Source organism: Xyrauchen texanus, chromosome 6 (genome assembly GCF_025860055.1).
Source record: "Xyrauchen texanus isolate HMW12.3.18 chromosome 6, RBS_HiC_50CHRs, whole genome shotgun sequence".
NCBI classification, from domain to species: Eukaryota; Metazoa; Chordata; class Actinopteri; order Cypriniformes; family Catostomidae; genus Xyrauchen; species Xyrauchen texanus.
This window is the reverse complement of record NC_068281.1, coordinates 17641950-17657708: the sequence shown is the minus strand read 5'-3', so window position 1 is coordinate 17657708 and position 15759 is coordinate 17641950. Positions and strand designations below refer to the sequence as shown.

The window sequence follows — 15759 nt, the reverse complement described above, 5'->3', positions numbered from 1 at the left end:
CACAATGCAACCTACTGTATATTTTTATCTATATTGTGTGTATGTGTATTATATATTGTGTGTATAGTATACAGAATTTTTTTTTAGGATGAAGCGAAAATGATTCTACATTGGATGAGCACCAGAAACTTTAAATCCAGGGTTTTTCATGCTTGCTACTAATTTTTGTTTCTCAAGCGAATGGAAAAGCTCCGCAAACAGGGACTGATTGAAGACTATTAGTACTACAAGGCATACAGTGTTAGAAGAAAATAATATCTACTGAAATCAATAATAACAACACTGGGGTACAGATGTTTATTAAGGGGGCATTCGGTAGCTCTCTAGCTAGCGTTAGCATTACTCTTCTTTGTGTACTTTAAGTACCGATATGACACTGTTTCATCTCTGCTGCCCCCGTCAGCTTTGGAATACAATTTGCATCTGGCAAATGTCAGAGTTTGAGGTAATTTCTAAAGTTATTTATTACTACTTTAATATAATTGCTTTGCCTAAACAAACATCAGAAGCGAACAGACTTCTACAGTTAAGGACAGATTATTATTGTCCCTCATATCAATATATCAGATTATATATCAATAATCTTTGGAGACTGTCTACATTTCACGTTAATTCTAAAGACAGTTATTACATTTATTAGAGAACTCCTTAGCGTAAAATAAACCTCAATTATCTAGTGATACAGAATGTCATCGTAAAGGAAAGATTAGAATTGTTTTTGATGATCAAATTTAGCATGTACATGAATGCTGTAAGAACTCATTTTGTTTTTAATCAATACAATATAATTTTACACAACATTCACAACAATCGCTGTGCCAAGCTACCAAACGAATGAATTTTTATGCCACTTTATGAATATGTATGTTTCATTGAGGAGGAGGTAGTATATTGTACTATAGCTGTGATAACAAAGAAAAGAAAATTACACATTGATTTCGGTTGTGTTTGTAAAAGCAGCTGAAAACTGTCCATTACTAACATACGTTTGAGGGAAACTTGTGTGAGTTTCCTGTAAGTTCCAATGATAATATTTTAGAAAGTGGTCTAAACAATTAATAATTTCTTACCTGTCCAACAAAAAAGAAGCAACATATGCATCACTACTCAGGTTTTTCTCCATCATCAAATCTTTCCATCCTGTTTATGCCGTACCAATGTTTACTCTAGTTTTTGTCTATGCCGGTCTTTCTATATTCTTCCTTCTGACTTTTTTCGCTTCATCAGCAGTAACGCTACTGAATCTTCTGTTGTCTCTGTTTTCTTCTTCGACGTTTAGTGAAACACAGCATGGCAAAACACATTGAAGGGGTGACCCACATGTATAATAAAATCACTTTTTATAGAAAACTATTACGTGTACAGTCTTCATCTCATGTGAGTGTACACCATTCAGATCACTCTTCTCAAAAACACAATTCATTTGTTAATATATACAACTTTTTAAATGACCCCCTAATTAATGAATGCACCTTTAATTTACTATTAAATTCAAAGTCTGGTATTATGTTCCATGAAGGTTAGGATTTGGTCAGTCCCATTCCCCATATCTCTCCCATCTTCCTTTCTCTCACAATTTCCCTATGTGTTATGAGCAGTTCTACCACCAGATGGTCCTCCCCACCTCCTGGGAACCTGGGGAGAGAGAGGGGAGAGAGACCGAGCGAGCGATAGAGAGAGAGAGAGAGAGAGAGAGAGATAGATAGAGAGAGAGAAAGTTGCACGGTGGTCCCCGGACATGCTGTCAACTGGTCCTCAGCCACTCCTCTGCCCCCTGGTGAACAACAGCCACTCCTCCCCTCAGTGCAGACCGTGCAGCCTCACAGCCCGGCTACACCCTCCTCCTCATCACACTGTCGTTCTGCCTAACTTCTCCTTTTGTGTTCCACAGAAGAAAGAAATTGCATGCAGGTTTGGAACAACATGAGGGTGAGGAGATATGTTGAGAAGTTTATTTATTTAATTATACATTTTTGCCAGGAAGAACAAGAGACAGGCATATTAGATGTATCATTAAATCTTTAAATCTACTTGAACATAATTGAAATTGATTTAACACTTTATTCTTGGGTTTATCGCATCACATTATCCAACAAGTTAATCTCACATTGCTCCATATCCTGCTGCCCTGTGTTAGCATACCTTTTGAGAACTTAATGGGAATAAGGCACACAACGTGACATCATAGCATTTGCTTACTTTCTCTCCTGTTGTGGGAACTGAGTAAATGAGAAGTCTGCCTTCAGTCATCTCACCCAAACAAGACAGATGCTGTGAAAATATACAGCTCTCCTCGCCAGGCTGATGACAGCTGGTGTTACTCAGGGGTCAGATGGACACAACATTTTACCCTTAAAAAGGCTGCTCTCTCACACAAGTGGCATAAGAAACTATCCAGTTGAAAATTGTATTGCTCAGTGGTTGCTGTTTCATGGCTTTGAAGACTTAATGGAGTTCTCAGTTATGTTTAATTTAAGGATCAACTTTGACTTTGATATGTTTCTCCTAAAATTCATTTTGAGAACGAAAATAGACAAATCTGAGACAATTTCTGACATATTGTCTCAAGAGTAATAAAATGAATGTGGGTGATAAACACTGTTTCAGATCGATTTAATCCCCAGCAATTTATCCATTTTGCGTAGTGTTCATGACATAAACGTTGTGCCTTGGTCAGTGAGGATTTCTTTCGGAATCCCCACCCAGGAGATAATTTTGAAGAGTGCCTCCACAACACTGTGTGCTGAGATGTTGTGTAAAGGCACTGCTTCCAGATATCGTGTTACATAATCCACCAAGACTAATACAAAGCAGTATCCGCTGACCGTTCCAATGGCTCGATGAAGTCCATACCAATTCTTTCAAAGGGGGCCTCAATTAATGCTAATGAGTGCAATTGCGCTCTTGGGGTGGCCGGTGGATTCACAAGCTGACATGTGCGTACATCCCAGTGAATGCCCGGCCAATAAAAGAGGGCCATTAAACGGTGTAGTGTTCTCTCTTGTCCTAAGTGACCCACCATAGGATTATGGTGAGCTGCCTGGATTAAAAATTTCCCGACGGCTCCTCTGGACTAATAACGGAGTTGTATTTTCATAGGTTTGAGTGTCCTGTGTCACTCGATATAACTGGTCCCTGATAATTGAAAAGTACGGATATGTGAGAGTGACATTAAGCTGGAGTTTCTGGCCATCGATTACTCTCACATGTTCACAGGACTGCTCTTGAAGGAAGTCCCCCTCCGGGAATTCCCTAGAGCCGGGAATGCCGGAGAATCCCCTCCTGCCATTCTGACACTGAGCAGCCATCGCGTCATATACCACGCAACAGGTTTTTGGCTTGCAGGACCCATCCACACACAAGGCTTTTAATAATCTTTTAAACCTCGGCCAATTGGTTCCGAGAATCAGTGGATGGGTGAGGCGGGAATTAACCGTGGCCTCCACTCTATGTTTTACTCCCCAAAATTGAATAACAGTAGTCACTACCGGATAATCGTGAACATCTCCATGCACACACCTCATCAACACCTTGTGATTTGTACCCAGAGACCCATATTGAACCAAGTCATTGTGGATCGAGGTTTGGTTGCAATCCGAATCCACCAGGGCTTGGTATGTACGCCCCTTAACCGTTATCGGTATGCGATATGCCCCAGATCGATCAGGGGCAGCCTATGGCGTGTCAGGGTGGGGTGCCGAGAACAGGTCAAGAGGGTGGAGAGGGAGGGGAAAGAGGGGGAGGAGTAGCAGGAAGAGAGAAAGAGAGGGAGACTTGGACTGCTCGCCGGCCATGGGGTAGGCCACCATGTGGGTTTCGGCCAGTTGGACTGCTTCGGTGTCATCCACCGACATGGGGTGGATGGTCATGTGTCTTTCACTGGGGAGAGAGGAAGTGGTAAGGGCCATCACCTGGTGATTAAGGATGCATAACACTTGTGTCTCATTAAAGTGTTGATGGAGATGGGCTTGAAAAGGCCACAGAGAACGCCAGTGAGGGAGAGAGAGTTGAGAACAAGGAATAAGTATATTATGTTGTGAAGCTGAAGTGTATTATGCTGTGAAGCTAAAGTGCATGAACTGTAGTCAAGCTGAAAACCATTAAACCTTGACTTACTTGGACTGCCACCCCACTACCCGATTCCTTCCTTATTCCTGGAACCTTCTACAGGCTTAATCTCATCTGTGCTATAACTTAATAGAATTCATTATTTATGTTTTGTTGTATTTGATCAACAACTGACTGTAGAGAACAGAAAGGGTTTAAAAGATAAATTATTCAATGACAATTGGGTGACGTGGATCTATTTGGAAACACATTGTATGGAACAATGTTTACTCTTAACACAAAGTGAAAAGATCTTGCTGCTGAGCAAGAAATTTGTTTGCAAATGCGAGTGATTTCCTTGCATTGTAGTGGAGGGTTGCACATAGAGTAAAACATAAATCTTGGGATTTAAGAATTGAAACCTAATCCTTTAAGAGGTTTAAACCTTTCTTTACAAATCTTCCATCATCATATTGTTGACACTTAGCTTGATATATGACAGTGTGGTTTGATTATGTTCGCTTGTTTACCCAAGAGCTATAACAGAAATATGATAATAGTGAAAATTTAGAACTAATAAAATAGAAATTAGAAATTTTTTATTCTAATTTAAGAGGGTTGATTTCATATTGGTTTCAACTAGGCATTGGAAGCCAAAATGGAAAACATCTGTTTGTAAAAACAAATTTGTGTAACTGGACATTTTGAGTTTTGACAAAGTGTTGTTGTTACCAAGATATAAAACCCTGTAACAAATTCCCCATGTGACAACTAGCCCTAGTCTCCCCTACAAATTTCAGCTTTTTTATGTTACTGATACAGTAATCTGTAATCAGTCTATGTGTGTGTATGTAGCACCAAATTACTCACAAGCTAAGCAGAGACATATGGCAAACATTGTGGAAAAGATTTAGGCTCAAAACACTAGAGGCGCAGCTGTTGCTTCTGTATGTTTTCAATGGAATCTACAATGTTTAATAGAAGAAATAAATAAGTTTGTACATGATAGCTCAGCATATATCATAGACATATTTATTTACATCAAAGTTTATGCTCTCTTTTTATCCAAAGGGATTTATCTTATTTGCACAGATCTGATACTTATATCACCATATTGATGTTCCTTGGGCTTAATGTAGGAGTCAGTTTTGGCATCATATTTTGGTCATTCCTTTGGCTATCTCTCTCTCTCTCTCTCTCTCTCTCTCTCTCTCTCTCTATATATATATATATATATATATATATATATATATAGGTTTATTTTAACAGCTTCAGTAACATTCATAGGAAGACTGAAATTAACTCAAATTGTCCAGTAATATTGGCACAGTGATCATAACAAAACTTACATAAAACAATACTCTTTGTAATGTCATTTATTTTGTGCAAAGCAAATGCCTGGTGTAGTGTTTACCATTTTTTTCCCAAAGAAACTTCTAGGTTACGGATGTAACCTCCATTCCCTGATGGAGGGAACGAGACGTTGTGTCAGAGAAGCGACACTAGGGGCCTCTCTTTAGCACTGAATATACCTCTGATCTATGAAAAAAGGCCAATGAGAAGTTGGCAGCCAGTGTTTGCATACCCCACCCCCAGACATATGGGTATAAAGGATTTTTCTGAGGAGCCGGAAATGGTTCTGGCCACTACAGCGGTTCGGCTCAGCGACGTGGCCGGGAAGACACAACGTCTCGTTCCCTCCATCAGGGAACGGAGGTTACATCCGTAAACTAGGCGTTCCTCGTCTGTCGCTCTCTTCGACGTGGTTTCGGAGAAGCGACACTAGGGGTCCAATTTAAATCACGCCATGCGCTGAGCCGTGTACGTGTTCTGCTGACACAGGAGCGGGCAGGTATTTCTTACGTGCCAAACAACCGGCTGTATCAGACTGCATGTACCCTTCCAAAATGCCCCAAAAAAGTCATCGGAATCCTTCTGGTTACCCTAGACAGGGGAACAAGGCGACGCTTGCCAACCTGGGAACGGGCCAAGCCTGGCCGGACCTCTTTTCTCTCTATGTTTCTCACATAGAGCAATAGACAGCCGGGGCCCTTACATACATCGAGGGAAGGGGGTCTTACCCAATTTCCAATTCTTTCAGGGGGAAAAGACCCTGCGGAGACCACACCTACCCGGCGGGGAGGTAAAGTGGTGAATACATCACATGTGTTTTTAGGCAACACGTGGGAGTGGCGTGGTGGTAGATCCAACCTCAGCGAGGGGATTTGCTACAACATGGCGACCGGAGGGCAGCCGAAACTTGCCCAAGGAAAACACGGGTCCGCTCATAAGGGGACCGTATCACGGAAAATACACACAGGGGGACCATCTATTCCAGTACAGGGTAGACTGAGTACCCTCAGTAGATTGGGTAGGCAAGTTCCTCTGCTGAACTGCGGACCCATGAGGACTAGGGAGGAATCGACCAGTGATTCGAGATGTGGAATCTCCTGGGAAAAAAAGACCTAAATTTTACCTCAATTTACCTTGCTATATGCAAGCAATTCACCCGGCCAGCCCATCAGCGTGTTACCGAGTTCTACTGGCTCGGACCTGAGAAAACATGGATGAAAGAAAAGTCTAGGTTACGGATGTAACCTCCGTTCCCTGATGGAGGGAACGAGACGATGTGTCGGAGAAGCGACACTAGGGGCCTCTCTTGAGAACCGAATGAAAAGGATGAAACTGACTCAACCCTGAGAATGTAATATCTCGTAAAGGTGCTGGGTGTTGCCCAGCCCGCTGCTCTACAAATGTTTGCTCGGGAGGTAACCCTGGCCAGTGCCCATGAGGACTCAACACTCCTTGTGTTAGCCTGGGTGTGATAGGCCAATGAAATGGCGTCTAATACCCAGTGGGAAAGCCTCTGTTTGGAGACAGCGTTTCCTTTCCAATGTCCCCCAAAGCATACAAAGAGCTGCTCATAACGTCTAAATCTCTGCGTGCGGTCCAGATAGGTACGCAAAGCATGTACCGGACACAGCAACGAAGGGGCTGGGTCTGCCTCCTCCCGGGGCAGCACTTGCAGGTTCACTACCTGGTCTCTGAAGGGCGTGGTAGGAACGTTGGGCACATAGCCCGGTCGCGGTCTTAGGATCAGACGGGGAACCATCTTTGTCAAGATGATTTGTAGGATTTTACTTTTTTGTGTTGTTTTCTGAGAACTATACCATCGGGTTTGCCAGGGTGCTGTGCAGTCATGGAAAAGATCACACTGAGTTTATGGCAAACATTAAAAATTAATTCAGAATTTAGGTTAAAAACATTTAGATTTAAATTCTGAAAAAGTAATTTGGTTTAATGTTAGTTTAGAATCAAACAATAATCACTGTTTACCATTAATAATTTGTTTATATGTATATAATTTGTTGGTTAGTTAGTTGCTAGCTAGAAATACAAATTAATTGTACAGCTTGAAAAAGAGAGAAGACCTGAGGCACTCCTTACATCAGTTTTCCCATTCCCATCCCTCCTTTAAATAATCATTAAACATCATGCCTTCCTCTGTTCATAAATGGCACCCAATTTAATATATCATACAATAAATGTTCTAAATGTTCCACTGGCATTAAAAATTGTATTGTCTTCTCAAAGCATTTTCACCTATTTTCAACATAAAAGGATGTTAGAACTTGTTGTCAATGGAATTGTATATGGCTGGGTAACTATGACCAAAACTACAGCAGTCTCTCACAATGTCACTTTTCATTAACATCAGACCACATATTCCTTTGCTCTCCACTACAGTTCTTAACACACAAGCACTGTAAATACTTACTGGTGGCAGCAAGCACATAATCACACACACTTTACTGATACACACACTTGTGTTTATCCTGGCATCCTGTTCTCAGAGGCCAGCGACTTGGTATTTTTGAAGAGGAGGCCTCCAGGAAGACCAATTTTAAAAGGTTCCTTATCCAGGGGAGATTTCGCCTTGCTGTGAAAGGCACACGAAGCCCCCGTGCTCATGTCCTGTGACGCATGCAGGCCAGCTGGGCAAACAGTCTTCCCCTCCGCTTCTTAATAAGAACAAGTAAAAGCACATCAGCCTCTCTGGTAGCTCCTGTATGGGTTCTTTAATAGGGGTTTAGACAGCTGACACTTGCAGATCGAGTCACGCATTTCATGAGAAATCAAAACTATGGATGTCTCCTCCACTTGAAATGTCCAAACCACAGGATTTCCATCTCTGGAACGTTTTACCGTGTTCCACCATCCAGAAGAGAAGCAGGGAAACACTTGTTTTCATAGCACAGGGTCAAAGTCAGATGGGGTTTTCTGAGTTTTAGGGAAATCCTCATGCATTCATGTTTGTTAAGCTGTTCAGAGCTCCAGTCTTAGAGGATTTACCAAGAAGATGGGGTTGTTTTTTAGATACCTTTGCAGAGTGGCGTTTGCTTTCTCTGCATAAGCATTGATGTCTTCTTTGTACATCTCATTAACCATTCTTGATTATAGACACTTAAAACTAAGCAAAGAATCAGGATGTCATAAATGGTGTGGTTACAGAAAAGTCAGCATGGGACTCCATTGGAGATTCAAATAATCAGGATATGAAAACTTGTGTGTGTGTGTGTGTGTGTGTGTGTGTGTGTGTGTGTGTGTGTGTGTGTGTGTGCAGATATGTTAATCAAAATTCTCTTCTCACAGAGACCATGTTGAGTTTCGTGGATGACATCATGTCGGGGGCCAAATCTCCATGTGTGATGCTGGGGGACATCCCTGATCCCCTGTCCTCTATTTCCTTGATCATTCGCTGCCTAGAGCCAGACAACACATACATGTGAGTTTCCATTTAAAACGTTTAGAAATATATACAGTGATCCAAAAAATATTTGGGCACTTAAGGCACATTCTAAAGTAGTATTCTAAATATATTGAATCATTTAAAATTTTGTTATCTAATCAAATGCAAAGACATTTGTATATATATTTGAGTGTGCATAAAGTGTCCAATAACTATTTGTAGCCACTGTATATTTTTAACAATATTCAGGCTGAAATCCTCTAGGCCTTATACTCTTATATTTTAAGACAAAAATTGCGCCAGGATGCTCCATGGTTGTTCATGCCTCACCTGGACTGAGGTACATTCAGGGGTGAATTTCTCTAAACAGTTGTTTCAAAGTTGTGTTGATAAATCACTAATGACCCATAATGTAGTTTAGGCAAGCTCAATGTTTGTGTACATTTTCTGTCATATAATATCAGCAGTAATTCTTAAATAAATATCAAATGATGGAGGATGGAGCGTTATATCCATATATCCAGATGTGCTATGTATTTAAGCGCACATTCAACATGTGAAAGAGATAAATCAGGTGTCTGGATCACAGTGGTGGAGTGATGCTGTATAGCCCCAGCATAGTGTGTCAGATTATGGTGGTCTGCTGCAGCCTCTGTATATATAGAGCTAAGAAAAGGCCTGTGTGATCGGAATTGCTGCACGTGCACATGTGTGCCGTTGCCTGAGCTGTTGCCTGATTTGCATTTTACTTTTTTATTTTGTGTGAATTGGACACAAAATCAGCGCAGAGAGCCCAGGCAAATAATCAGTGCTTTAACCAGGAACAATTCATTCTTAGTGGATTCCCCCCTAAGTGAGCAATATACGCCCCACTTTTGGCTGAACTGATTCACTTGGACATTGAACTAACCTTGAGTTGCATGTTTTTAGTCAGATGAGGGTTATTTTTTTATCTGTGTGAGTTTAAGCAATTATATTTAACTAAGGTTGTGTAAAACTGAGAATGATTTGTCCTAACAATTGCTGGACTTCTTCCTACCTATGTCAAATTTTAAAAATCAGCAGTTGATTTACAAAGTGCATTTTACTAAATGGCTTGGCAGTGTCCCTAGCAGGTATGTAAAGTTCTTGGAAAAGAATAATTAGCAAAAATCATCGCTTTTGCATAAAACCTGGTGACATCAGTCCAACATATTATCTTGCAAGTTGTAATCATGCATGGTGGGCCCCCGTCTGTTTAGACTGTTGGATAGTTGTTATGTGATGTACTGTATCCTTTTCTCTGGAACGTTCATTTGTGTACCATGGGGAAGAACATGGTCTTCTCACCCAGTTGACAGACTCAAATTGGGCTTGTTTTACATGCCTCAGATACAGCTGGAGATACAGCTCATATTCTGGAAGAGTTTGGAAGTATGTCAAAGGGTGCACTTTGGGGCAGTAGCAGAATCAGCAATAGAAAGACTGATGTGTTGGAAGGAGCTGTATACAACACGAAAATAGCAAGATTCCCAAGTAACCTTTTGAAATAAACAGTACCGTATATTGCTGAAGAAATTACTACAGTAAAACTTATAGTGAGGATGATATGATTGCAAATGAAAAACAGGTACCCATATATGTTATGGATAACCTAAGCAAAATTGCATATTAAGACTGGTTTCTAATATACTGTATGTTGAATTATGCTATTTGTTTTACTCTGTTTTATGCTTGAAAAAAAAAAGAAAACACAATTTTATTTATTATATAGTTTTATTTAATATTCATTATTTTATTAATGTATTATTTTATTTTATTTAGTATAATTTTTTTTTTCTAAATCAAATAAGACAATTTGCCAATGGGATAACAAAAAGATAATTGACCAACTTTTTCATTTTTACATGCCATTTGTAATTTTTTTTTTCTTTTTTTTTTTCTTCATTTAGAATTAGAGGAATCTGCTGGGACAAAATTAAGGTGCTTAGAGTCCAGGCTTCAGTATTCTAGAAATACAATTGTAATAGTATATATGAACTGTGAGTTCCCTATCTCTCACTCACTCAATGTTGTTTCGATGTAGGGGTCACTCTTTAGAGCCCGAAACACCTCTGATCTTTTATAAAAAAAACAATGATAATTTACGAGTGGTATTTGCATGCCCCTCCCCGAACATACAGGTATAAAGGAGGGGATGCTGCATATCGCTCATTAGATTTTCTATTCAGAGCCGAACGGTCGATGGTTCAAGCTGAGCAAGCGATTTCCATCCCTCACCTCTGCTGGATCCTTACGGCGCATTACAGCTGCTTTCTCCTCTCTCTGCACGGGTGCACTGCAGAGATCGCCCCTGAGTTTTATTTCCTATCCTAAAAGCGTGAATTCTAAAAGAGCGGCACACACCGGTGTCTTTTTCAAGACGCGTCTTTTTAAAGATGCATTTCAGCTGTGTGTTATTCCTGGTTGCGCTTGATATCTCTTGCCCTCTGATGGCCACGACTGTTGTCTTTCATGCCTGGGCACCGCCCATGCCGAGACTTCTTTTGTGGATGCGTCATGTCCTCATTGCGAGGCCATGACCATGGCAACATTGCGGTCGCGGCTCGCTTTCATAAGCCCCAGTGCCTTTCTTCAAGGAAGTGCATGAAGAGCTGATGAGTTCGTGGGAGGCACCTTTCACTGCCCGGTCCCGATCTCTTGGCTCCCCTGCTCTCACTTCCCTCGATGGTGGCATGGCCAGGGGTTACTCGGCGATGCCCCCAGTGGATAAGGTGCAAGCTCTCGTCCAAGGCTTGTAGGTTCACATTGTCCCTGGTGGCCAGAGCCTACAGTGCCGCCGGACAAGCCACCTCCGCCCTGCACGCCATGGCTCTCCTGCAAGTACACCAAGCCAAGGTGCTGAAATATCTGCATGAGGATAGTTCTGCCCCAGGATTAATGTAGGAGTTGTGCTCAGCAACCGACCTTGCCCTCACAGCGCGGTCTCTCGGGCAGAGGATGTCCACTCTGTTTGTCCAGCAGGGTGTGTGTTGTGGCCGTACCTGGTCGAGATGAGCGAGGCTGACAAGACAGCTTCCTGACAGCTTCCATCACCCAAGCTGGCCTATTTGGCGACACCATCAGGGACTTTGCCCAGCAGTTCTCAACCAGACGGAGGCCATTGAAAACATCCTGCCCCGGCGCGTTTCAAGATCCCGCACCCCGTCTGCTCATCGCCAAGGGCGTCTCCCTGCGGTGGCTGCACCAGCTCCGCCCCGGCCTGCCCCGGCGTCAAGCACCCCCGCAGGAAGCAGACGCCACGTGTCTCACGGCCGGCCTTGAAGAAGAAAACTTCAAAGTGCCCCCGAGGCAGGCAACCCAGGGATGCGAGGGTCCACTGCCCTTGAGCTTGTAAGGCTTGTAAGGCCGGGAGGAGAATATTTTGTTCCCTTTTCATTTTGTTTTGCCACACGCTCCAGTAGCTGCGGTACCCAAACATCCAACAAAAGAGAAGTTTCCTTATTCCCTGGTCATATAACCGGTGTGTTTGGCCGTCACCCCAACCACCGGCTTCTGTCTTTCTTTTAGGTCCAGCACTCAGGCGGCAGCGCTTCCACTCACCAAGCTGTGGCACACATACTCAAACCCGGACGGCTCAGATGGACCACGGGGACGTGGTCTGCATTGAGGTAAGTGCATTGATGTATCTCAACTCAGCACCGCCACAGGGCTGAAACCTCTGCAATGTGGCTTCCCTGGCTCCACCCTACCGTGAGGCCCCACCTGCCAGTATGTCAGACGAAATTGTTCCCCTGGTCCCCCTCGCCTGAGCTATCACAACCCATTGCGATAGCTGACCCGGACCATCCGACTCGGTTACACGATTCAATTCTCCAGGCGCTCGCCCAGGTTTTCTGTGGTCCTCTTCACCACGGTGAACGCCGAGAATGCCGCTACCATGTGCGTGGAAATCAACACCCTTCTACGGAAGCATGCGATAGAGCCTGTCCCTGTCCCAGCCGATATGAAGGGGTTTTACAGCCCCTACTTCATTGTACCCAAAAAAGGTGGTGGGTTGTGGCCAATCTTGGACCTACGTGTTCTGAACAGGAACTTACACAGACTCTGCATTCTAGTGAGTTTCCAGCATCAAGATTGGTTCGCGGCGGTAGACCTGAAGAATGTGTACTTCCACATCTTGATTCTACCTCGTCACAGACCTTTCCTGCGGTTTGCATTTGAGGCCCGGGTGTACCAGTACTAAGTCCTCCCTTTTGGCCTGTCCTTGTCCCCTCGTGTCTTCACAAAAGTCACAGAGACTGCCCTTGCTGCCTTGAAGGGAAGCGATGTGCGCATTCTCAACTACCTCGATGACTGACTAATCCTCTCGAGACATGTTGTGTTCACACAGGGACCTGGTGCTCGAGCACCTCACTAGGCATTGGGTTAACTGGGAAAAGAGCAAGCTCCTCCCGGTTCAGAGCATCTCTTGTCTCGGCCTGGAGTTGGACTCAGTCTCAATGACAGCGCGCCTCACGAACGAGCGCGCCCAGTCGGTGCTGACCTGTCTGAAGGTGTTCAGACAGAAGATTGCGATCCCACTCATATTATTTCAGATGCTCCTGGGGCATATGGCGTCCTCGGTGGTTGATGCATACGAGACCGCTCCAGCACTGGCTCTGGACTTGAGTCCCGAGATGGGCATGGTGCTGCGGGACACATCGCGTGGCCATTACCCCGATCTGACGCCGCCTCTTCAGCCCTTGGAACGACCTTGCATTCCTTCGGGCAGGGATTCCCCTAAAGTCGGTCTCCAGGTGCGTTGTGGTTACAACCAACGCCTCCAAGACAGGCTGGAGCACTATATACAACAGGCACACAGCCGCCGGCCTCTCGACAGGCTCCCGGCTGCATTGGCACATCAACTGCCTCGAGTTGTTGACATTACTGCTCAACCTGCGGAGGTTCCGACCGTTGATCCATGGCAAGCACGTGTTATTTCGAACATACAAAATGGAAACGGTGGCTTAAATCAACCGCCTAGGCGGTCTACACTCCCCTTGCATGTCACAGCTCGCCCGCCATCTCCTCTTCTGGAGTCAACAGCACCTCAAATTGCTGCAAGCCACTCACATCCCGGGCGACCTAAACAGCGCTATCATGACAGGTCACTAGCAAGGGAGAGTGGAGATCCACTCTCAGGTGGTCCAGATGATCTGGAGTCAATACGGGCAGGCACAGGTAGACCTGTTCGCCTCCCCCAGAATTCTCCCATTACCTGCTCTGGTACGCCCTCACCAAGGCCCCCCTCGGTATAGACGTGCTGGCACACAGCTGGCCACCTGGACTGCACAAGTATTAATCCCCTCATGAGCCTGCTTGCACAGTCCCTATGCAAGGACAGGGAGGACGAGGAGCAGGTCATTCTAGTGAATCCCTACTGGCCCACTCAGATCTCATGCCCCTCACGTCAGCCCCTCCCTGGAAAATTCCCATGAGGAAGGACCTTCTTTCTAAGGGACGGGGCACCATCTGGCACCCACAACCAGACCTCTGAAACCTCCATGTCTGGCACCTGGATGGGATGCAGGAGACCTCAGTGGCCTACCCCCTGCTGTGGTAGACTCAATCACTCAGGCTAGGTCCCCCTTTACGAGGCGCCTGTATGCCTTGAAGTTGCGTCTTTTCACTGAGTGATATTCTTCTCGGCACGAAGACACCCGTAGGTGTGCAGTCAGTTCAGTGATTTCCTTTCTGCTGGAGAGGTTGGAGGGATGGCTGTCCCCCTCCACCTCGAAGGTGTATGTAGTGGCCATAGCTGCACACCACGACACAGCGGACAGTAAGTCCTTAGGGAAGCACGACCTGGTTATCAGGTTTCTAAGAGGTGCCAGGAGGTTGAAACTTCACAGGCCATGCCTCGTTCCCTCATGGGACCTCTCAGTAGTCCTCCAAGGCCTGAGAGGGGCTCCCTTTGAGCCTTTAGAGTCAGTTGAGCTTAAGGCACTCTCCTTGAAGACCGTCCTCCTGGCGGCGCTCACCTACATCAAGAGTTTTGGGGACCTGCAAGCGTTCTCTGTCAGCAAAACTTGCCTGGAGTTCGGTCCGGGCTACTCTCATGTGATCCTAAGACCCCGACCGGGAAATGTGCCCAAGGTTCCCAAAACCCCTTTCAGGGACCAAGTGGTGAACATGCAAGTGCTGCCCCAGGAGGAGGCAGACCCAGCCTTAGCTTGCCGTGTCCGCTACACGCTTTATTTGGATCGCACGCAGAGCTTTAGGATCTCTGAGCAGCTCTTTGTCTGCTTTGGGGGACAGTGGAAAGGAAGCACTGTCTCCAAGCAGAGGATCGCCCACTGGATCGATGCCATAGCTATTGCCTACCAGGCTCAGCATGTGCCACCCCATGCAGGCCTACGGACCCATTCTACCCGGGGTGTGGCGGCCTCTTGGGTTCAGACCAGTGGTGCCTCTCTTGCTGACATTTACTCAACGTCTTTGCAAGGTTCTACAATCTCCAGGTTGAGCCCATTTCGTCCTGTGTCTTAGCAGGATTGAACAGGTAAGCCGGGTCAACTGGCCGTGTATATCATTTGCACCTAGCACCTTTCACCTCCCCTGAGATGAATATGTGCGTTGTTGTTTTCCAGTAGTGTTTACAGATGTGTTCCCTGGTTGATTTCCTCCTAGCCCTGCGGCAGGTGAGTTTGGCAGAGAACATAACTGCCAGCCCATTACTGGTGCTAACTAAGCCCCGTTCTGGGATAGATACTCTGCATGCATTGGTTCCCTGTAGGCAACCCCTTGCATCGTATTTTCTGCTGAAATACGTTTCCCTGTTGGCAAACGGCATCTTCCTTAGGCCCCTCTGCCCTGGTCTCCATGCTTATAGAGCCTCCTCCCCCAAATTGGGCAGGAACTAACATAGTACTTCTCCACATGGCATATTTCTGACATATTTCCACTTAATACCCCCCTCCCTCTCTCTGGGCGGGTTTGTT

At 44.8% G+C, this 15759-nt stretch overlaps 1 protein-coding gene across 3 annotated transcripts in view; it reads left to right on the top strand.

The window, feature by feature from the left end:
* astn1 (astrotactin 1) overlaps positions 1-15759 on the top strand; it is a 449912-nt gene that overhangs the window by 410843 nt on the left and 23310 nt on the right. For all 3 annotated transcript variants that reach the window (XM_052129056.1, XM_052129055.1, XM_052129054.1), the window contains one exon: positions 8701-8833. In XM_052129056.1, the coding sequence (XP_051985016.1) occupies positions 8701-8833 (133 nt within the window). The remainder of the gene's footprint in view (positions 1-8700; positions 8834-15759) is intronic.